This window comes from Haemorhous mexicanus, chromosome 2 (genome assembly GCF_027477595.1).
Source record: "Haemorhous mexicanus isolate bHaeMex1 chromosome 2, bHaeMex1.pri, whole genome shotgun sequence".
In the NCBI taxonomy this organism is placed as follows: Eukaryota; Metazoa; Chordata; class Aves; order Passeriformes; family Fringillidae; genus Haemorhous; species Haemorhous mexicanus.
The window spans coordinates 14,576,118-14,597,545 of NC_082342.1; the positions used below are offsets into that span (position 1 = coordinate 14,576,118).

General features: G+C 38.6%; 1 protein-coding gene across 3 annotated transcripts in view; it reads left to right on the forward strand.

The window, feature by feature from the left end:
- GABPA (GA binding protein transcription factor subunit alpha) overlaps positions 1-9,798 on the forward strand; it is a 33,942-nt gene extending 24,144 nt beyond the window's left edge. For all 3 annotated transcript variants that reach the window (XM_059873046.1, XM_059873051.1, XM_059873048.1), the window contains exons 8-10: positions 793-933; positions 2,235-2,427; positions 7,049-9,798. In XM_059873046.1, coding sequence (XP_059729029.1) covers positions 793-933; positions 2,235-2,427; positions 7,049-7,277 — 563 coding nt within the window. In that variant the 3' untranslated portion in view covers positions 7,278-9,798. The remainder of the gene's footprint in view (positions 1-792; positions 934-2,234; positions 2,428-7,048) is intronic.
- Positions 9,799-21,428: the final 11,630 nt, after the last annotated feature.

Genomic DNA, 21,428 nt, shown 5'->3' on the forward strand with positions numbered 1-21,428 from the left:
CATTTTGGGTGGTAGATTTTTCACTTTCTTGAAATAAGCTGTCTAGGATACATATTTGAGGTTTTTAGTTGTTTCAGGGCTTTATATATTGCATTAATAAATGGATCTATTTAAATATTAATTTTAAATAAAAAAGTCTTTCCAAAAACTGAAGGGTTCTGTGGAAGAGATGACTTGCTTAGAAACCAGTATTAGAAATAATACATTAAACTCATTGAAACTCCTTCTTTCAGCTAAGCAGTGTCATCAGTTATTAAAATGAATCAATTTTCAGGTGATTTATAAGCATTTTATATGTCAAATAGACATACTGTTTCTTACATCCTGTGGTTGTGTCTAATTAAAGCCAGCTTGACTGGGGCATCTGTATCCTCCTACACCATTGCAATAGAAGGTGTTTGCTGTTTGAATATCAGGTATGGAGGTTGTGCAGTGACTGTAGAGAAAAGGGCATTAGGGCAGATCATGTGGGAACAGCATGAAAATAAAACAAGGGCTTGAGAGAGTTTGTATTCCTTTTGTGGAAGCATGTAATACACATAATAATAAATTAAAACTGGTCTTTTATCTGTAATGTGACACTTCTGCAATGAGTATAAAACTGCAATTTTCATATAAGAGGTAAAAAGGATTTAAATTATACTTAGCATTGTGACTTAATGCAGTGTGCCTTTTTAGCAAAGGAGAAAACTAGCTTCTAGATGTTATGATAATAGGGGTAATAAATAAAACATGCCTATTTCTGTGCAAGCAATTTATAGTTGATGTTCTGCAACATTCTCTGCTGTACAGCTGTGCAGATCATACCAGCATCCGTACAGCCTGCTACCCCAACCACCATCAAAGTGATAAACAGCAGTGCAAAAGCAGCAAAAGTACAGAGAGCTCCAAGGATCTCCGGGGAAGATAGGAGTTCCCCTGGGAACAGAACAGGTATTGCTTCCATTATTTTACATGCTAATGCACTGAACACTGACCCATTCTGTTGAATTACATTTTGTGAGACATGTCTTTGTAGCTCCAAATGAGAGGTTTGTAGGGGTCTGTGTGAAGGGAGCCATATGTACAAAAATCTGTTGTAAGCACAGGCAGCCCTGCCAGGCTGGTCAGCTCACACAGGCACCATGTCAACATGATGCTGCAGTTTTTCCATCCTGCAGCAAATAAAATGGATATATTTCCCCATCACTTAACAATCTGTCCTCTCAAACCACTGCATAGCATTTATTCAAGCTTTTAACATCTTTCTATTTGTAGAAGGGGAAAAAAATAAACTGTGTTGTAAAATGTAGCCTAGCTGCTACTTGCCCTGTCTGTTGTGCTCCTCCTCCATTTTTCCCCAGTCTGGTGACTTCAAAATTTATGAAGTTTCATATTTCTTTTTTAGGTAAATGAATATATATCTGGAAAACTGCGCACTAAATTTGCGGTTTAATTTTGGAATTACTGTTATTTGTACATACTCTTTGATTATTAATTTCTTTATTTTTTCTTTCTGTCATTTTTGTTTTGCTTCTCTTTATTGTTGTGAATTTTTCTGTTAAATCCTTCCTTCTCTTCCTCCTTGAGTTTTTATTTGTTTTAGACTCTATAAAGGCCTCCAAGGATGTCATTCAGAAGGTCAAGGTTTTATTGGCTGACATTAGTGAGGAATACTGTGTATTTCTCTCTTTAGTCATCAGGTCTGCTCTCTTTATCTCATTGAGAATTTAGGAATTTTACTGTGGGTACTTGAGTTAGAAAAAAATCTTAACTATTGGATGTGAAAGATGCAACCTTGATGAAAAATGAAATTTGGGGGTTTACTTTGTGTTTCTCATATTTTGTGTTGAAAATTTGAGACTAATTTTTTTTAAAAAAACAACTATTGCACTTATATGTGTGTGTGAAGAGGAATGAGCAGCCCTTGATAAATCTGTTCTATTTTAAAGACAGATATGCTTCTAAATTATTATATTGGGGGAGTTGTGGTTTTTAAGTTCTAGGAGAAGATTTGTGTGAAATCTTGATTAATTTTTTCCTGTATTCATAATTTCTTTAATAAAAAATGGTTACTGATGACTTTGTAGGAAAATGTTTGCAAAAGAATCATTAGAAGGGATTAATTAAGTGGAAGTTTTCCTTCCATCATATAGTCTATGCTGGTCTGCTTTAATATGTTGGTTGCAAGTTTTTAGCCATGAGTGGAACATGAAAAGGACAAGATGAAGTGAAACTTCTTATTCTTTTAACAGGGAACAACGGCCAGATCCAGCTGTGGCAGTTTTTATTAGAACTTCTCACAGACAAAGATGCTCGGGACTGTATTTCTTGGGTTGGTGATGAAGGAGAGTTCAAATTGAATCAACCTGAACTGGTTGCACAAAAATGGGGACAGCGCAAGAACAAGCCCACCATGAACTATGAGAAGCTTAGTCGGGCTTTGAGGTAAGGAACTTAAGGAACTCATGGGGTGTGATTTGCTTTCATTTGGCTTCCTCATTTTTAATTAACATAATGCAAAACTTGCAGCTTTTTTAGTAAAGGCAAATCTTCTGAAGCTGGTGCTTGCAATGAGATCCTGCTAATCTTAGGGGAGAGGTATTTGCTGGGCTTTTTCCTTTTGTTTTGTTGATTTTTTTTCCATTTTTAAAGAAGATAGTAGAATAACTTCTTGAAAATAGATTTTGGGTTGCTGGCTTCCAGAAATATACCTGTTTTTTATTTATCTTCAATATTTATACTTTTAGTAGCATGCCAAACAATATTGATTATATGAAAGATACAGAAATATGTGAATTATTGACTTATTTTTATGTTCTAGTGTCCGTGTTCTTCTTGCTCTTGTTATGGAATAAAGCAGATACTTCTCTGTAATTGTTAGTGATTTTCTGTATGTAAGAACCTTTTCTAGCTTCAAATATTCATTGTTTCATGTCATTGTTCTTATTATGTGGATCTTAAATTGATAAGTACAGTTGACAGCTATGTTCCAACAGTTGTAATTCCACGGTGATCTAAAGAAATGGAAGTGTTTCAGTATCTTCATTTCCTTGAGATTTTTTAGTTTGACATTGATAAAAGGGAGTTGTATTATTGATTCACTGTGGCTGAGGTACTTGAGGAGGGGGAAGAGTGCAAGTACCTGAATTTTAAACTACTTTTCCCTGATTATTTTAGTCTCCGGAATAATTTGAAAATTCATCCACGTTCTTTGAAATTGTTGAGAGTGAACTTCTGATTTCTTATTCTGATATTGTTAAATATATTTCCCTTGATTTGTTTTTGAGAAAGATAGTTTTTGCCTAATCCTGCAAATTATTCAAGCAGGTTTAGAAATTCTTTTTGTATGAGTGAAGTTGCATTTTGATTGAAGGTTTTTGTTTTACTTAATAGCATTTTCACTTCTGGATACATGTTGTTTGCTTGATTGGTTTTTTTTGGAAGTAAACTCCTCTAGCATTATATAAAAATACCAACTTCTATTTGAAAATACCTCTGTAAGAAATGATGGTTAAGTATCATATTCTGGCTTTCTTTACCCTTTTAGGGAGTGTTTAAGTAGCATTTGACAGGCATGAGATACACAGCTAAACTCTACCCTTTTGTTTGTTTTTGAACTTCTTTTAGCACAGTACTGCAGGTGCCAGAATTATTTTATGTGTTTGACAGACAAGTGGAAAAATGAATGAAAATCAAATATTTTGAACAATATTAGGTATTGAAAGATGCATTTTATGAGAGTTCCTGAGCCTCAGGTCACTAAAAGCAGCGAGAGCATTGGTAGATGCTTACTGTCATGCTTTTCCTTAAGTCTCTTGGAGTCTTGTTTCTTATTTCATTCTCTTGGAGTCTCTTCCTGTTCTAGATGGATCTTTAGTCTGGTCTTGTATGGCTGTTCTTGCATTATTTATATATTAATGAGAATGTTAATTTTTTCATAGAATCACAGACTCTCTTGGGTTGGAGGGCTGGAGGTTTCTGGACCTTTCTTCCCCAGCCTGTATTGTTCCAATACCATTCCCAAGTTTCCAGCCTGTGTATCTGTGAGTCTGTGTACTAAAGGCATATGTGAAAACCTTCTGATACATAAAAATTATGTAAACCATGCTGAGTTTTTGAGTTTCATCAACAAGCTCCACAGAAGATGCCAAAGGCAGCTGAAGGACTTTGGAATAATGCTGAAGGAATAATGCTCTTATCAGTGGGATATTAAACACCAGTTTGCATAAATCACTATTAGAAAAGTTTCGCATTTATATTTTAGTCACAGAATTACAGAAATCACATTTGTCAAAGTGGTATCATTTTGGCAGCTGCATCAATATTGACGTGTTTTCTAACAGTTTAATGTCTGAAGGGATATTTAATGACTCTTGCTGCTCCTGTGATAAGCACTGTTGTAAGCTGAAGTTTAATAAATGATTATATGTTTTGTTCACTAATGTATTGAAATCACTGTGTCAATTATTGATTAATACAGGAAATTATGTTTGTATTATTTAGAAATATGCTGGCTCTTCTGCCCAGCTGTAGGAAAAGCAGGCATATAGAAACTAGGGCAGAGGGGCAGAAAGGGAAGAACAGCTTTTTTTTGTTATACATATCTTGGTAAATGTTCTAAAAATCCAGGTCTGTTTAGTTATCCAGTAGGGAGGTGAGACTTGAAGAAAAATAATTCATCCCCTGTATTATTCTGAAACAAAGTTTCCATGTCTCTTGGAATGTTCCAGCAACTTTGTGAACTTGTGTGGGTATTTAATTTTATGTATTTTTAGCTTTCTATATTTTTGAGTAGGCAAATGCTATAATCAGAAATGCATTCAACATAGTATTGAAAATATCCTCTCACCACATTAACTGATTTTAACTTGAGTGTTTTGAGCATGAGATGTGGGAATCTTGCATGTTTTGGGCCTTCATATAAACATGATCTAATTTCTTGAGATCATTTTCCTTTCTGATCCTATCAGTAATGTGGGCTAAGTCATTCAAAATATATTCAGTCTTTTAAAACATTTTTCTACAGCATTTATTGAATGCTTACATGGATAGGAATGATTATATGGGATTGTACAATAAATGGAAATGCTTGCACAGAGTTAACGAACTTTAAAAAAATGATGACCACTGCCACTGGACATATGCCATGGCCACATATTGCAAACTTTGTTTTTCTGCTTCATATTGCCCAAGTGAGCAGAGCTCAGTTTCTCTATGTCCTCTACCCTGTCATGTTCAACAAGAGAGTCTGCCCAGTGTTCTCACACTGAACCCAGTGCTCCCTTTCACACACAAGGGACACACCAGGCCATTGCTCATCCTTCTCCAATTCTGCCCAGTACTACAAGACTCTGCTTCAAAGCTGAACATAAATTATGATCACACCCTCACATTTACAGAGTTCATTCAACCCACTACAACTAAACCTCAGGCTGAAAGTGCTGGACACCATTCCACAGCAGTTCCTTCAGCTGGTGCTGAGATGTCTTGGAGGACAGGGCTGACATGGAGGATTGCTGGGTGGAAGCTGTAGTAGCAGCCAAAAGTAAGCACAGAGATGCAGAGAAGGAAATGGAGGAGTTGAGGGAGGCAGGTGGTTGTTTGAGGGGTAGAATGAGGAGAAGGACTGAGAAGGAAGCTTTTTTAAAATTATGTCATTCAGGAGAAAGCTGGAGGAGAGCTTTAGTAAACACACCACACTGTCTTCACCCACAGAGCAATAATAAGCTACTCTGACATCTCCTGTCCTCCATGACAGACCTCTGCAGTTTCTTGTACGATCTCAGTAACCAAAAGATTTACCAACATTATTTTCTACACAGCCAGTCTCTCATCTGTCTTTGGTCCTGCTGCTTAGGTCCTGACCCTCAAAAGTAAGAAATTAAAAGGCTTTTTTTTTTCAGAACTTGAGATGTCTGAAGAATTTGCTGGGATTCTTAGTTAATTACCTCTTCTGCACTAGAGCTGGGAGTCAGAAGTTTGTGTTTTAAGTGACTTAATTTTGCTACTGAACAAGAATCATCTTTGCTTTATGAACATGTCACAGGATTGAGTTTTAGACAGTCAAGAAATCTGGGTTCATTTGTTCTATATTTGGGTGATGGTTTTGAGGAAATTAAATTGTGTGAGTTGTGTTGGTTGAGTTTTTATTATTTTCCAAATTTATCATAAGCTTTCAAGCTCATCAAATTCAAGTTACATCCCAGTCATTTAAGTTTCCTTAATGAGAAATGTGATACACATTCTATTAAAACTTGTAGTGAGAGTAGAACAGCAACAAAACTGCAAAATTCTAACTTCTGTTTTATTGGTGTGACCTAAACTGGGAGGGGCAGGGGGTCATATAGACCTTGTTATCTCACTGTATTTCTGCCCATTCTTTTGTCACACAATATAAAAGATATTTATAGTTAGAGAACTCACTTTTAGTTGTAAATAAAGGCAGAGATGTAGTTTTGTAGTTTTTTTATAATTCATATGATAGCATATTAATTATAGTAAAATAACCCCAAGCCAACAGAAAACAAACAAATCAAAAAACTAAACCAACAAAACCCCACAAATCCAACCCATGGCTTTATACTTTAATTCCATCTTCAAAGACAGTATGGAGAGAATAGCTGCTTTCATATCATAGAAACTGCTTGGTAATTTTCAACCTATTTCCAGCATTAATTTTTTTCTTCAGAAAAGCAAAGCAAAGGACCATAATAAGGGGAAAGACAGTATTTTCTTATTAAGGCAAAGCACGACCTATAAGACATCTTCCCTGCCAAGCTGTTTTTAAACTGCTCCAAGACTTACTCCTGAACTGGTGCTTCCAGTAGCCTGTAAAATAATTGCTGTGTTTTATTTCTCCGTAATATACCAAGGTACAGAGACAATTTGCAACACTTCCCTTTTCTCATATAAGAAAATGCCTAAGCAATATCTTGGAATATGAAATTATGAGAGTCTCAGTGAGAAAAATAATAATATTTTAGCCTCTGGTGACCTTAAGTAAGTAATGGATGCATATGAAAAATGCAGATGCTAAAATTCTCTGTTACTGATTTCTGTTTTGCAGATATTACTATGATGGAGACATGATCTGCAAGGTGCAAGGCAAGAGGTTTGTGTACAAATTTGTGTGTGACCTGAAGACTCTGATTGGGTACAGCGCAGCAGAGCTGAACCGCTTGGTCACGGAGTGCGAGCAGAAGAAACTGGCCAAGATGCAGCTCCATGGCATTGCACAGCCAGTTACAGCAGTGGCACTGGCTACAGCATCCCTGCAAGCAGAGAAAGATAATTAAGCACTGGGACCTGTAAGTGGGAACCTGAGGCCTTTCCTCTATAACCAGAGCAGTTGGTGCTCTTACCTTGATCAGAATTGGAAACGTCTTTTGTTTCTTGATTGTACAATATGGAGCATGAATTTCTATAAAGAACTCAGACATGCATAAATTTGGATCTTTTAACAGCATATATTTTAATGTAATTTAAGGGATCACCCCAACTTCTGCAGCTAGTGAGAGGTGGAGCCCGTGACCACAGCTGTGCAAAGTACTTTCTGCAACACTCTGAACAAAAATTAAGTCCCTGTAGTCCCCAGGCTGATCAGTTGTGTGAATGCAGCCTTTTCCAGTCTTTTGTTCTCTGCTGAACTACCAAATGGCATTTGATGCTTTCAAAGTTTACAATATATTCATTATTCTGTTAATCAAGTGGAGCTGAAAGACATGTTAAATGTTACAAAGCATCAAGTTATTAAAATAGCTTCTGTGTTTAAAAGCAAAGGACACTTAAGACTAGACTTAACTGGAGATCAGTGCTGAAGAAGAAGATCCAGGTTTAGATATGGCTTAGGTGAAAAGCCAATTATGAGTATTTCATTGTAGTATGCACATAATATACATTTACGAGGGCAAATACCTGTTTTGAAACACATACTTGATATTAGCCATTTGGCAAAAAGCAAAGGTGAACTTCTTCCCCCCATGCCATTCCCCATCAGGTAATTCAAAAACTTGAAAAAACAGCCCTCACCCAAAGAGTAGATTGTTTTGGTGGGGAGTATTAATGCTGTGTTCTGCAAGGTGCTTGTACCTGCATCGTAGTCAACCTTAGTATCCAAAGACTTAAGTTAATCACAGTCAGTAGTCCCTGGTTAGGAACAGAAAGCAAATTGAAAATAGTTTTACAGAGAACTGTGGTTTAATTTCCCAATCATTGTACAGTCTAGTGTATATTAACTACAAAGAGGTACTTTTTATTTAAAATTAAATTCTCTTTGAACTTCAAGTGATATTTTTGAAGCTTCTTAAGCCAAATGCATGCTCCACAACTGGATGCAATTTGAAGTCTGGATGATGAGTCAGAAGTAGTTGGGATGTATCCTGAATTCTGAGCTACTCAGTGCTTCTTGCAAACTTACACATGCAGTAAAGAGTAGGCTTCAGCTTTTGAGTTTCCATACTGGTGTCTGGTAGACTGCTTCTTTTGATGTCTGAGAACAGTATGATTTGGGGGTTGCTTTTGCCTCTTCCTGCTAATAAACAGCACAATTACTATTTCAGCGTTGATGTTCACCAACTTTTTAAAAATTAAACCCCCTCTGGTAATACTTAACAATTACAAGGGAAGACCTTTAATTCTGTTAGGGATTGAGCTACTCTTGAACCTTAAATCTGAAGTCCTTGAACAGTGAGATTCTGAACAAAGTGTGTTTGTGCTGAGCAGTGAGAGCACTGGGCTGCTGCTCTTGATCTGAGCAGGAATGGTTACACTTGCAGGCAGAAGGCAGAGAATACAAAGACTTGTGTGTATCCTAAAGATGTGTTGAGAACAACGTTTTTTGTAGGTGGATGCTCATCTGCAGATAGTTTTTGCTTGACTAGAAGGTTTGCATATAGTTCTAACTTGTGTTTTTTCATCATTGACATGATTATAAAATCAAAGGGTTTTTGTGGGATTTTTTCAGTAGCTCTTACTGTTGTTTTCATCTTTGAGTTCTTACAGCACTCCATCTGCTGAGCATGCTGATGTCATTTTGCTTTTAAAAAAAATTGTAAGCCCTGAACAGAAAATGTAAATGTATCTGTCATGAAAGGTCAACATCACCCCTTTTCTTGTTGTTAGAGTTGATGTCACTGATTGGCAAGTGTTGGAGGCGTCTTGTGCAGGAGATGCAGGTTTGCTTTACCAAGAATTATGTGAAGTTGATGTTTGAGGGCAGCAGCTCGTAACAACATTCCGTGACTAAACACAAGTCCAGTACAAGTCACTAGTTCTAGGTAGCAGAGTTCGTGAGAGGCATTTTTAGTTAAAATACAGGATAAAAAGAAAAGAAGCTTAAAATACCAGCTTTCTATATCAAACTGGACTGTGGGTAAACACACAGCAAAATTGAAAAGTAGTATCAATACTTCATTCCCCAGCCTCTTCTTGTTACATGGTAAGTCCCATGGGGGAAACTTCTGCTCCCATCCTTTGTGATTACATCCTGTTGTTGCTTTGCAGCCTTTCAGTAGGAGTAATGGTCCTTGGGGTTCTTTGTTGTGGCTCCATCTGCTTTTCCACCATGGTCAAATTAGTAAAGAAAGAACCTCTCAAGTGGTATAAAATTATTAGCACGCTGTCTGTAGTTGAGGGAGAAACCTGTGACTAACTTGATGTCTTCAGTAAAACAAAAGATGTAGAATATATTGTCAAAGGATTTTCTGTTACTGCCAGAAGGAAAACATAGAATATTCCCAATTTTTGTAAAACAGAAGGGGTTTTGCATACTTTTTACTCTTTAAATAAAGACACTTATACTCTGCTAATTATTACAAATTTCTTTGTTTTGCCTTTTTTTTTTTGTAATTTTCCATGAAACAATTATTTTCTATTTTTACTCTGATAAGTATTTGTGGATAAAATGTCAATATAGTAAAATAAAAATGTTATACAGCTAATTTGCTTTCTTAATTTTTCAGACATTTGTAATATCTTTCAGGGACAAGCAGTTCAAAGATGCATACTTGCCCTTTATTCGCTTTTCTCTTAAAGTCAGAAGCTCAGTGCAGAAAGAAGGCAAACTCAGCTTATATTCTGAAGATGCATCTTCTTTGACTCAATATTTGGCTATGTGTTTCTACTTTTAAACTGTAACTCAGTGTCCTTTATTTCTGTAGCAGCTTTCTTTAACATCTTAATTGTAAATCTCAGAATGGTGCTTAGATTAAACAAATGATGAAAACTCAGTAGTAGGACAGAATGGAGCCCTGTGAAATTATTCCGTTTATGTTTTTATCAGAGTTTAAATCAGAAAGGTTCATGTTGACCTGTAAATTTAGGACTTTTTCATTCCTGCAGATGGCCCCATTTACTTCATGTGGCTCTGCTAACAAAACTGCTAGTACTGTCCATGTTAAAAACAAGATAAAATTCTGATTGTACTGCTCTTTTTTTATACTGAGACACAGTTTAATATTCTCATTATACTTCTGAACTCCTCCACCTGGACTGCCAAATTCAAGACTGAAATATTTTTCATCTTTATACCTACCACATCACTTGATTTTGAAATGTTTTTGTTAAGCTTAGCACCAACAACATGCAGTTGATGGAAGATACTGGTTTTCAGACATTTCAGTAACTTGTTGGACCTGATGATCTTAGAAGTCTTTTCCAACAAAATTAATCTATGATTTTAAAATTCGCTTACAAGTGCTCTGGTATCATATTAATGGAGGACCTATTACTTGGGTTTATAGCTATCAGTATCAGTTTCTTTTGGGATACCATACAGAAATTGTTATTGAAACAACGTAGGGAATTACAACAAACAGCTTGCAATGTCTTTCTTAATCAAAATAAGCTGACATGGGACACTGCTACCTGATCAAGAAACTGTTATATGGTCCATTAACACAGGTTTGTGGGGAATATTTTTACTGACTAGACTGGGATATCTTGTTCTTCAAGGTCATACATATTCTTAGAGGTTGTGGATTTAATATTGCTATGTCAGGGCTGTTAAAATATATTTTCATTGATAATGTTAAATTTTTTTCCTTTGGAAAAGTAATTCTTAATACGAATGATGCTAAACAAGAGATTAATTAAAGGAAAGGAATTAATGATTGACTGGTTTTGAGGGTTGTAACATGGAGCTCCATGTATTAGATACACTATTGCTCCATTACATTTTGCCTCATTACTTCATGATTGGAGCCCACGGAATCTAATCACGCACCAAACTGAAATTTTACCATCTTGCACTTTTAGAGTATTGACTTCTTACCTATTCAGAACTTGAAAGGAAGGTTAAAAAATGATGAAGAGGGAGAAACAAATATTGTCTGATATTGCAGGGGCCTAATTTTAGTTAAAATTGCCTTTTGTGAAACTGGGCTTCTGAAAACCAAAATGAAATGCTTCTAATGGCAATTGTATCAGAAGATGGGTCCGGGGGCCGCAGAACAGTTCTCATTTACTTTGAAAAGACAGAGGAATCGGTTGTTGTGTTTGTGGTTTGTGGCACACAATGTCCATATAACTTCTTTTTGTAGGCAGTGTCACTGTAACCAGCTGTGATGGGAAAAAAAGAATCCAAAGAAGTAATTGATCATAGTTTTAAGCAACTTACTTGTGCAGCTACTTAATAAAAATGAAGTCAGTTTAAAAGAGAAGATAACTATAAAGAAATAATTGGAATCCTCATGTGAATAGTTACTAGAAAAAGCTAAAAACTAAGCTAAATAGAATATTGGGTTTTCATAGTCCAGCAGTTCTTGACTTATAAAACAACTACTAGACATAAAATATTTTAAAAGATCAGTTTTTAGTAATTTTCATGTTGCAGGAGTTGAAATATTTGTTCAGAAAAAAACAGAGAAAAGGCTTGTTTAGTTTAGCACAACTTGGGGGAGACTGAAAATTTGTCAAAATCTTCCATTTTGTCTACTGAATTGCTTCAAGTATTTGTTACTAATTAGCTAAATGAGCTCACATAATCAAAAGCTTAAACTGTCCATCCATAAGGTCTGAAATCTTAAGACCTTTTTTTTTTACCTCTTCCACCTCCCTTTTAACCTAAATGTATGAAATTAGGGCTTAGGAGCTGTATTTCTAGTCCTATAGGACCTGCTTCTCAGAATTCACTAATCAATGTAGGATACCCCCATTTCAGTAGATGAAAAGCAAATTATAGGAATTATGAATATAATCAATTACTGATTGTAATGGGAGGAAACATGGATGGCACTAAAAAATCTGTTTCTTAGAAGATTTATTGCTTTTTTGAAATTCCTCCTGGTTAGGGAAATGTAATTTAGGATGAAATAATGTGAGTTAGCTGCTTCCCCCTTCATCCTGATAAGATTTGGTTTTTCGATATTCTCATTTTTGAGGACTCTGCAGGAGCTGCTTCATATGAACTGGTTTGCATAAACCTTTGGCTGCAGAAGACAATGGGAAACCAGTGTGTTTTATACAAATCTCGTCAGGATGAAAGCTGGAAACCATGCATGGAAAAAAAAATTAGTCTGGAAGAGTGAGAATGCAAGAGATGAGATTTAATGAGATTAACTATAGATTAACTAGGCACTTGCAGGGTGCAGTTCTTTAAACTTCAGGGTTAGGATAGATAATAGATTCATTTTTTTTTCCTCCATGAAGAGAGTGTTTTATTCCAGAAACTCAGAGCTGTGTTATTCCCACAACCTATGGCAAGCCAGCCTGTTGGGCTTCAGTGAAAGTGCCCTGTGTTGAAATCTGTAGTACCCACTTTGATGTCCGCAGTGAGAGGAGGTTAGGAACAGTCAGGATGCAAAACTCACTGTGAAACTCGACTTGTTCCTGTGAAAAGAGCTGAGGGAGGCAGAACCAATGGGAAGCTATTTGGCTAACAACCATAACTTAATAAGATGACCTGAACTGTACCCAAAAAGGAACTAAAAGCTGTAACAGGAGCTTGCACTTGTCCTCAGGCATAATTCACCGAGCCTGAAGTGACATTAGTACAACTGAAAAGAAAAATAATCATCTGGGTGATAGCTACAGAGTAGAGGTGTTTTTATAGAGAAATTTGTGTCTTTCTTACTCAGCTAATGGGTCAGTTACATCTAAAGAGTTATGAGCACTAAACACAAGATCTGTGAAACTGAAGAGCTGGGCCAGTGCAACCATGCCCAAATTAGTGTGCCCAGCTAGGAAAATGAAATGTAGTAATTCAGCCTTTTTGCAACAGACAGCATGATGTTATAGACTGGCCACTTGCTGAACATTGCTCAGCTGCAGAAGCAGGAAAAAAAACGGGAGCTGTCATTCCTAGGCCTGCTTGTGTCAGCATGGAAAAGCCTCAATTATTTTAGAAAACAGGTTTCAACAGTTAGTTTATTGTTACTCCTGTAATATTTTGTCAAAAGGAGGGTAGTTCTTCAAGGAGAGGCAGTAACCAGACAGAGCACAATATCATACCAATAGCTGGTTTAGGGTACTAAACTGGTATCAAACTGGAAATAGCAATATGAATTCATATTATTAAACCCAGACAGGTGGCAAGAGAGTTTTGCCTTAGACCAGAAGGCAAACTAGACTGTATTGGTAGGTACAAAGAAAATAGATGACCTTTGCCTGGGTGTTCTGCCAAGGTAATCAAGGGATGTCCAAGACTGATTGGCGTTGAGGGACCAAACATGTCCTGACAGAAAAATGCTGTTGCAAGTTTATAAAAATACATAAATACATATATATGCAGGGCAAGGGGTGTCCCTCCAAATTTGATTGGTCAGATAGTATTATGTGCTTTGGACTTCACCATGCAGTAGAGAAAGCTGAAATGGGTGAGTGCTTTAATTTTTTGTTTATTCTTAAGACAGACCTAGCTGAAGAGAGCAAATGGAGGGAAGAAGTAAAACTTCCTTAGAGGTGCAAAGCTGCTCAAAAATGCCACCTGTCAGGCTGGAGGACTTGTTAAATAGACCACGTATAAATGCAGGTAGAGCACTGATGTTGGCTGAAGGTGCGGGCAAGCCAGAAGGAATGGAAACAGAGCCATCACTGAGAAACAAAAATGCAGGGAAGCAAAGAATTACCTGATTCAGCCCAAGCAGTTCTGAAAAAAGCTCAGTGAGAGCTGGAGCTGCAGGTTGGGAGCAGCCTGATGTGCCAAAGGACTGTCTCCTCTTGGCTCCCTCTCTCCCAGAGCCTTTCCAACTAAACCAGATGGTGTCAGGGTAGTTCTTGGTTTTAATCTCAGCAGCTGCTGTCCGAAGCAATTGGCAATGATTATCCCCTTGGGCTAGGAAGTAAATAGATAAATGCAGTTTCTCCTCTTACCATTTCAGTGGACATCTAGAAATATGTAATCTGTCATTATTTGTGTTTCAGTGAAGGGGCCTGAAGAACCTACCCTGATTAAACTTTGGGTATCCTATGCAGAATTGTTTTCAATATCAGCTAACAGATATGTCGTGAGCAGTGATCCTGGGGAGCAGCTTCAAACAGGCTATTGTACCACAGTGTTATTCAATGAAGCATTTCAAATTACAATTAAGGACTTTGATCTTGAAGCCTCTGCCTGCTGGGGAATCTTGTATTTCATTTTTTTAACAGTATATGGCCTTGTGATTACATAGGATGCCATGGTTTGACACTGGCCCAATGCCAGGCACCCACAGCTGGGCAGAGGAGGGAAAAGGAAAAAAAAGTTAACAAAGGATTTCTGAGTTAAGGACCAGCAGAAAACACTTCAAGGGCAAAACAGGCTCAACTTAAACTTGCAAAGTGAAATTTATTACTAACAGAATCAGAGGAGGATAATGAGAAGTAAAATAAGCCCTGAAAACACCTTCTCCCCCCCAGCCCCTTCTTCCTTCCCACTGACAGTGCAGGGAGACAGGGTGCAGGTTTGGTCAATTCATCACCAAGATTTTCTTCCACTGCTCCAGGAGAGGAGTCCATCCCCTGTGAGGCCATGGGGTCCCTCCCACGGGAGACAGTTCTCTGTGAGCTTCTCTGGGGTGGGTCCACTCTCACGAGCAGCAGCCATACCACACCTGCTGCAGTGGGAATTACTCTCACAGACAAACAGTCCTCCCAAAACTGCTGCATCTTGGCTCTCTTCCACGGAGTGCAGTCCTCCAAGGACAGGCTGCTCCAGCCTGGGAGCAGGGGCCCTCTCTCTTCTCTGGGTCTCCCACTGGATCACAGCCTCCTCCAGGCATCCACCTGTTCCAGCATGGGCACCTCCCCCTTGGGCTGTGGGTGGATCTCTGCATCCCCCGTGGATCCATGGCCTGCAGGGGGACAACTGCTTCACCATGGACATCACCATGTCCTGCAGAGGAGGCTGAGCTCCAGCACCTGGAATACCTCATCTGCCTCCTTTTCCACTGACCTTGGTGTTTCCATGTTGTTTCATCACATGTTCTCACCTCCTCCCCTCCTCTGACTAGAAGCAAAAACTTGCAACTTTGTTTTGATTTCCTTCTTAAATATGTCATCACAGAGGCATTACCAGCCTCTCTCATTGGCCAGTTTTGGCCAGCAGCATATCCATCTTCAGAGCCATCAGCCATTGGCTCTTCCAGACATGGTGGGAAGCTTCCAGCATCTTCTCACAGATAAAAAACCAGGCTGTGCCAAACCAATACATAAGAGCTCTCACTAGAAATGTACACTGGTAATGCTCTACACTTTTCCATTGCTTGAGCCACTGATGACAATTTTGTTTCAGCCAGGAACCAAATAAAAATTTGTTCACTGCAGAGAAACTCACAAACTTCATACCAGCTCAATATGATTTTCACAAGTAATTTGGGAATTACTGGAGCTATTTACTTTATTTAAGCACTTTGTTCCTTCCTTTTACTTATATGACCTTTGAAAGTCTACAGTGAAGTGCGAGTACAGCAGGCAAAAGTATTCCTTTTTCCTGACAGTGGTCCCAGAGATTGTGCTAGCTCAGCACCTGCCTTTTGCCAAGGGACACTGGTGCCAAAATAAGTTCAGAAGTCACTATCTCCTGGGAAGCTTGGCTTTTTCCTTTCTTCCAAAAGACATGCTGTGTGTGCAGACTCGTTTTCAGGAGATATTTTCGACATCTTTTAAACTAGTTTGTGTCTAGAAAATGCATTTTTCCCCATGACCTTCAGGGCAATCAGTTTTCTGTATGGAAAAGAGGCAATTTCCCTTTGCAAAGCTTAACTTAGACAATGAAAAAATGCCTGTCACTTGCTGGAACTGTAAATCTTTGGTCATTAAACAAAATCTTAATTGAAATCCTGGTTGTAGTGGTTCAGCAAACCAATAATAGGTGTAAGAGAAGCAAACATAGATATTACCAAGTAAGATCTCATGCAGCTTCTTTCCCAAAATATGAGCTCAGCTGTACCTATAGAGATTTCTGGCTAAAAAAAAATTGAATAAATAGTCTCCAGCCCCAAGGAAAAGAAACCTTTTTTCAATGCTGATCTGAGTCTCTGAGAATTTCTTTACTTATCTTCCTCTTTGACAAGGATTTCTCCACCCACACCTATCACACATTCAGAATTCAATATGCATTCTTTCTTGTCAAAGAAGAAATCCTGATGTGTTTCCCACTCGTCTGTGTATTCTAGAATTGTCCATGGTACTCTACAGCAATTCTGGATAGCTTTCAGAGAGAAATACAATTGTGCTTTATGCCTTGATCATATGAAATCCATTAGGTTCTTGCATAGTAATACATGTTGGCAGCCTGTGACAATTATAAACATGTTGACTCAGTGTTGTGTTGTACCTGCTTTGCCTTTTAATGAGGAGCCTGTAGTCTTAATACTAAATTAAAATGCAATTACTATCACCAGAAGGACCAGGAAAGAAACATTCTCAGCCCTTCAATATGATTGCTGTCACCTCCAGCCCCCATAAGAGCTGATGCTGAAGCTTCATTCCTGTAAGATTAAAACTCCACTGTGCTGAGCTCTGTCCCTCAGCTGTGCTGCTGTGCCTCACTCTTTCTCATTTCATCTGTGAAGAATTTACAGTCACAAGAAATAATTAAAATACAACTTCATTGGATATTAATCTTGGTAATGCTCTTGAAGAGGGAGGTCATTGCTTGCTTTCAGATTATGGAAAGTTACAATTTTCTTAAGATTTTTTTATTTTGGAAGAACTGAAGTGATTTTCTATGTACTGTAGGGTGGAAAGTAACTTCTTAAAATGAAGTCCTGCTCCACTACCAGCATTTCCCAGCTGATGTCACTCTGACAATAGATTCAAGCACACCAGAGGTCACCAGCACTCCTTATAAAGTCTAGTGATGCTCCTGAACAGACGCAACATGTCCTGGGGTTGCAGGAGCGAGATGCATTGACACACACAGCAGAGCTGAAGGCTGAGCATGGGCACCACTGGGCAGCTGAGCCCCACTGGGAGGGGGCAGAACAGGTGTGGGCAGGGGGCTGGTGAAAGGACATATCCCAGCAGCCTGACAGCCCAGCCCTTCTACTAGAAACAGGAGGCCTGGGACCCCTAGTCTGAATTTGCAGCGAGTCTGGCACAACTGTTCTGAGAAGTATCAATAGCTCATTTGTTTTTACTGGATTTTTGATGTGCCCCTTCACACTGTTTTGTTCCAAAGCCCAGCGCAGAGCTTCCCATTTGCTACTGCTGCACCTCCACCCTTCCAAAGCTGCCTGGTTGGGTCCAACCTTTCTGGGCAAGTGAACATCTCTCCTCCTTTCCACCACCTCCAGCTGCTGGCTGTAAGCACAGAGCTTTTGTCTTCTTTGCTGGAGGCAAGGTATATCTCCTGGAACAGCAGGTAGTGAATTAAATTAATCAGTTGAAAATGGCTCTTTTCAATCCAGGATTTTTCCAAGTATATGAAAATTATTCCCATCCTTCCCAAATAAGTACTTTGGTTGCCTGTTGCATTGCAAGCTGAACATGAACCCAGTTATAAATAACAAATCCCGCCCACTTCCACAAACCAGCCTTTGGGCTGACTGACAGAGGCTTTGACAAATAACAACTCTCCTAAAACACAAGCGTTTGACTGGTTAAGAGTCTGTGGGGCGTAGAGTTTAGACCAATGTCTGTGTAGCACCGGGAGTCTTTGAACTGCCTGTGAAAGGGTGTCAGATACAATAACCCAGGCTGTTTGCTGATGACCAGGGGGAGTTTTGTCATGTGTTATGTCTCAGACACACAAACATCATGGGTGCTATTAATGTAATACTTGGTGATCCCTGACATGAGGTCTAGCAGTCCAAGGACCCACGGAAATTGCAGAGAGAGACGGAGTGAAAAGCTGAAAGAGGCCAGGAAGAGCCGAAAATAGGCAGCAAAGGCTGCAGGAGCTAGCTTTGAAACAAAGGTCACAGGAAATCACAGCCAAAGGGCTGTGTGGAAAAGAAACTGGAGAAGTTGAAAAAGCTAAAAAGAAAGAGGCTGGAAAAGAGCCGGAAAATAGGCAGCAAAGGCTGCAAGGATACAAATAGTAACAAGGATTGCAAGAAGTCAAAGCCAAAGGGGTGTGTGGAAAAGAAACTGGAGAAGTTGAAAATAGAAGAAAAACCCCACAGGAGACCATGGCCACCTGGATTTCAACATCAGAAAACCTCACAGTACAGGTATGGAAAATTTTCTTTACGGACATAGACTATGGGACATAGACTATGATGAAGAAGCGTTATTTAGATAAATTACATGGGCAAAACCCCACAGATTTGACACAACAAAAGAAATTGCTTTTGACCTTAGTACCTAGGAACTAACTTTAAAAGCAGCCTTGAAGGGGGAGTGTCATGATCCGCTCATGCAAGCAGGGGCTGTGATGGTTTGTTAACTGATCTCAGAGTGCAAAAACAACACAGAGGGGATTTCAGTATTAATCAAAATAAATGCACCTTTTATTGAATGCCTAGAGCAAATGTGATAGAAGGATTAGAAAGGAGATAAAGGAGAGAGAGAGAAAGAGGGGGGGATGTAACTACCAACGGAGAGACGAAATCCTCGTGGTCCAGCCAATAGATCTGTCTTGTCACATAAGGGAAAATCTCAAAGTCTTTGGTTTACTAGGGGGTCTTTTACAGTCCTCTGCTGGGAGGGGAACAGATAAAAGACAATGGAGAATAAGTCCATTGAAAACAGGTACAGACAGTCCATGCTCTGAAGCAGGGCAAGTCAATTTCAGCAGTGAGCGGGACCCATTGTTCTTGGTCCAGCAAACACATCTGCAGGCAACACTTGGCAGACATCCCGCTTCAGCCAGCCCAGTGCCCCTGTGTTAGAATTCTGAGGGTGTCAGTCTCAGTCCTTGGGAGGGGCCTTCAATCTCCATCTGTCATGGTGGTCGTGAGGCAGATGAGGGATTTTCCATCACCGAAGTTACCCCAGAAAGTCAGGCTTTCTGCAAAGCGGGTGGCATCTGACCAAGAGGTTGGGAAATTCATGGGTGTGAAAAACACTAATCACTTGTTTTAAAATCGTAAAAGTTTAATAGTAAAAAAATGGTTGTAAAAAGAGTAATAAAAATTAGAGTAATAAGAATTTGGACAATCAGAGTTAGCACAATAAAGGACAATAAAAAAGCAAAGAATTATGAATGTTCGGATGCTTTCCTCTTGAAAGCTGTTAAGGATTAACTCTTAAAAGCAACAGCTTGTTGCATATTCATATATTTCATATATGACTCAAAAATTCTTTTCAAACAAAGGGTGTTTTCTGGTTATTGTCAACTTCCCTTCCTCAGCTTGCAAATCAGTCATCTCAGCTCCCCACCAAGTCTGGTCCTTCCCAATAAGGAGGAAATAATTCTTCTCTTGGACATCTTGGTGTCTTGCTGCTGTTGTCTCTGTGTGAAGAATTTCTTGAGCTAGTTAGAAAATGTATCTTACATGGCATCGTTTATATTTTAATATTACGTTATAGCCAAAAACTATATTTAACACACTACTAAAAAAGATTAATATAGTATAACTTTCTAACATAACACATATAATATTCATTTTAATATTTATGAAAAGCCAATCATATAATAAGCATTTTTCACAATGGGCTATTGTGATGAGCGGGGATCGTGAAGCACGTGTAAGACACAGCAAGCACACCTGCAAACAATCATTTGGTGAGCATCCACCTCAAGCAGGCCAGAACTCCAGCCAGGGTTTTCAGGGTCTTGGTCTCTGTCATTGTGACAGTCGTGAGGCAAATGAGGGAAACTTTGGACTGTCTCTTATAGGGAGGGGAAAATACAGTAAGAGTTATAAAACCATGGAGGCTCATTTTGGATTTAATAAGACTAGTAAATACTGAACTAGATGGGGAGGAAAGCACACCAGATGAGTTTTCGGGGGGAATGCGTGCCTTTCTAAGCCCCAAAAGCATGTGGGGGAACACATGGCCAGCCATGCTGCCTCACCTGGCTGAACTTCATTGAATTACTCCCCTGCATCAGCACTGCTCCCAAGAGATCTGTGAAAAACGCCAATTACTTGGTTTTTTAAAATTTTAAAAGTTTAATAGTAATAAGATGGTTATAAAAATAGTTATATAATTAGAGTAATAAAAATTTTGACAATTAGGACTTAGGACAATATGAGACAATAAAAACAAAGAGTTACAGATGTCTGGGTACCTTTTTCTGGGCAAAATAAGCCTGAGAAAAGGACACCCGGTTAACAGAGGATTAACCCTTAAAAACAATAGCCTGTTGCATATTCATACACCTCATACAGGATGCATAAATTCCATTCAAACAAAGCATTCTGTCCGGTCAGTGTCAACTTCTTCCTATTAATCCTGATGGCGTCTTCAGAGCTGAGCGAGGTGGGAAGAAGTTCGCTTCTTCTGATAAGAGAGCAATAAATACATTTTCTTTGAAAGATTTAGGTGTCCTGTGGCTGCTATCTTGGTGCGGGTCCTCTCTTTAAAAAAAGTGTCATACATAGCATAGTTTCTATTTTAACATTTTGTTATAACCCAAAACTATATTTAACACACTACTTAAGAAAATTATTACAGCATAACTTTCTGACATAACACATATAATATTCATTTTAATATTTGCGAAAAGCCAATCATAAAATACGCATTTTTCACAGTATCCATCCCCTGCAGCTCCCCAGCACGGAGAGGCACTGCTGTGCAGTGAGACGGAGGGGGACGGCGGGGTCTCGACCGGCAGCAGGGATGCACCCATGCCAAAGTGGGTGCGAGGCTGGGGGTCCGATACAGGCACCCATGCCTAAGTGCCATGCGGTGAAAAATGCGTATTTTATGATTGGCTTTTCGCAAATATTAAAATGAATATTATATGTGTTATGTCAGAAAGTTATGCTGTTTTCATTTTTTTAGTAGTGTGTTAACTATAGCTTTAGGTTATAACAAAATGTTAGAATACAAACTATGCTAGGTAAGATACTTTTTAAAATAAAGTACTTGCAGCAAGATAGCAGCCACAGGACACCTAAATCTTTCAGAGAAAG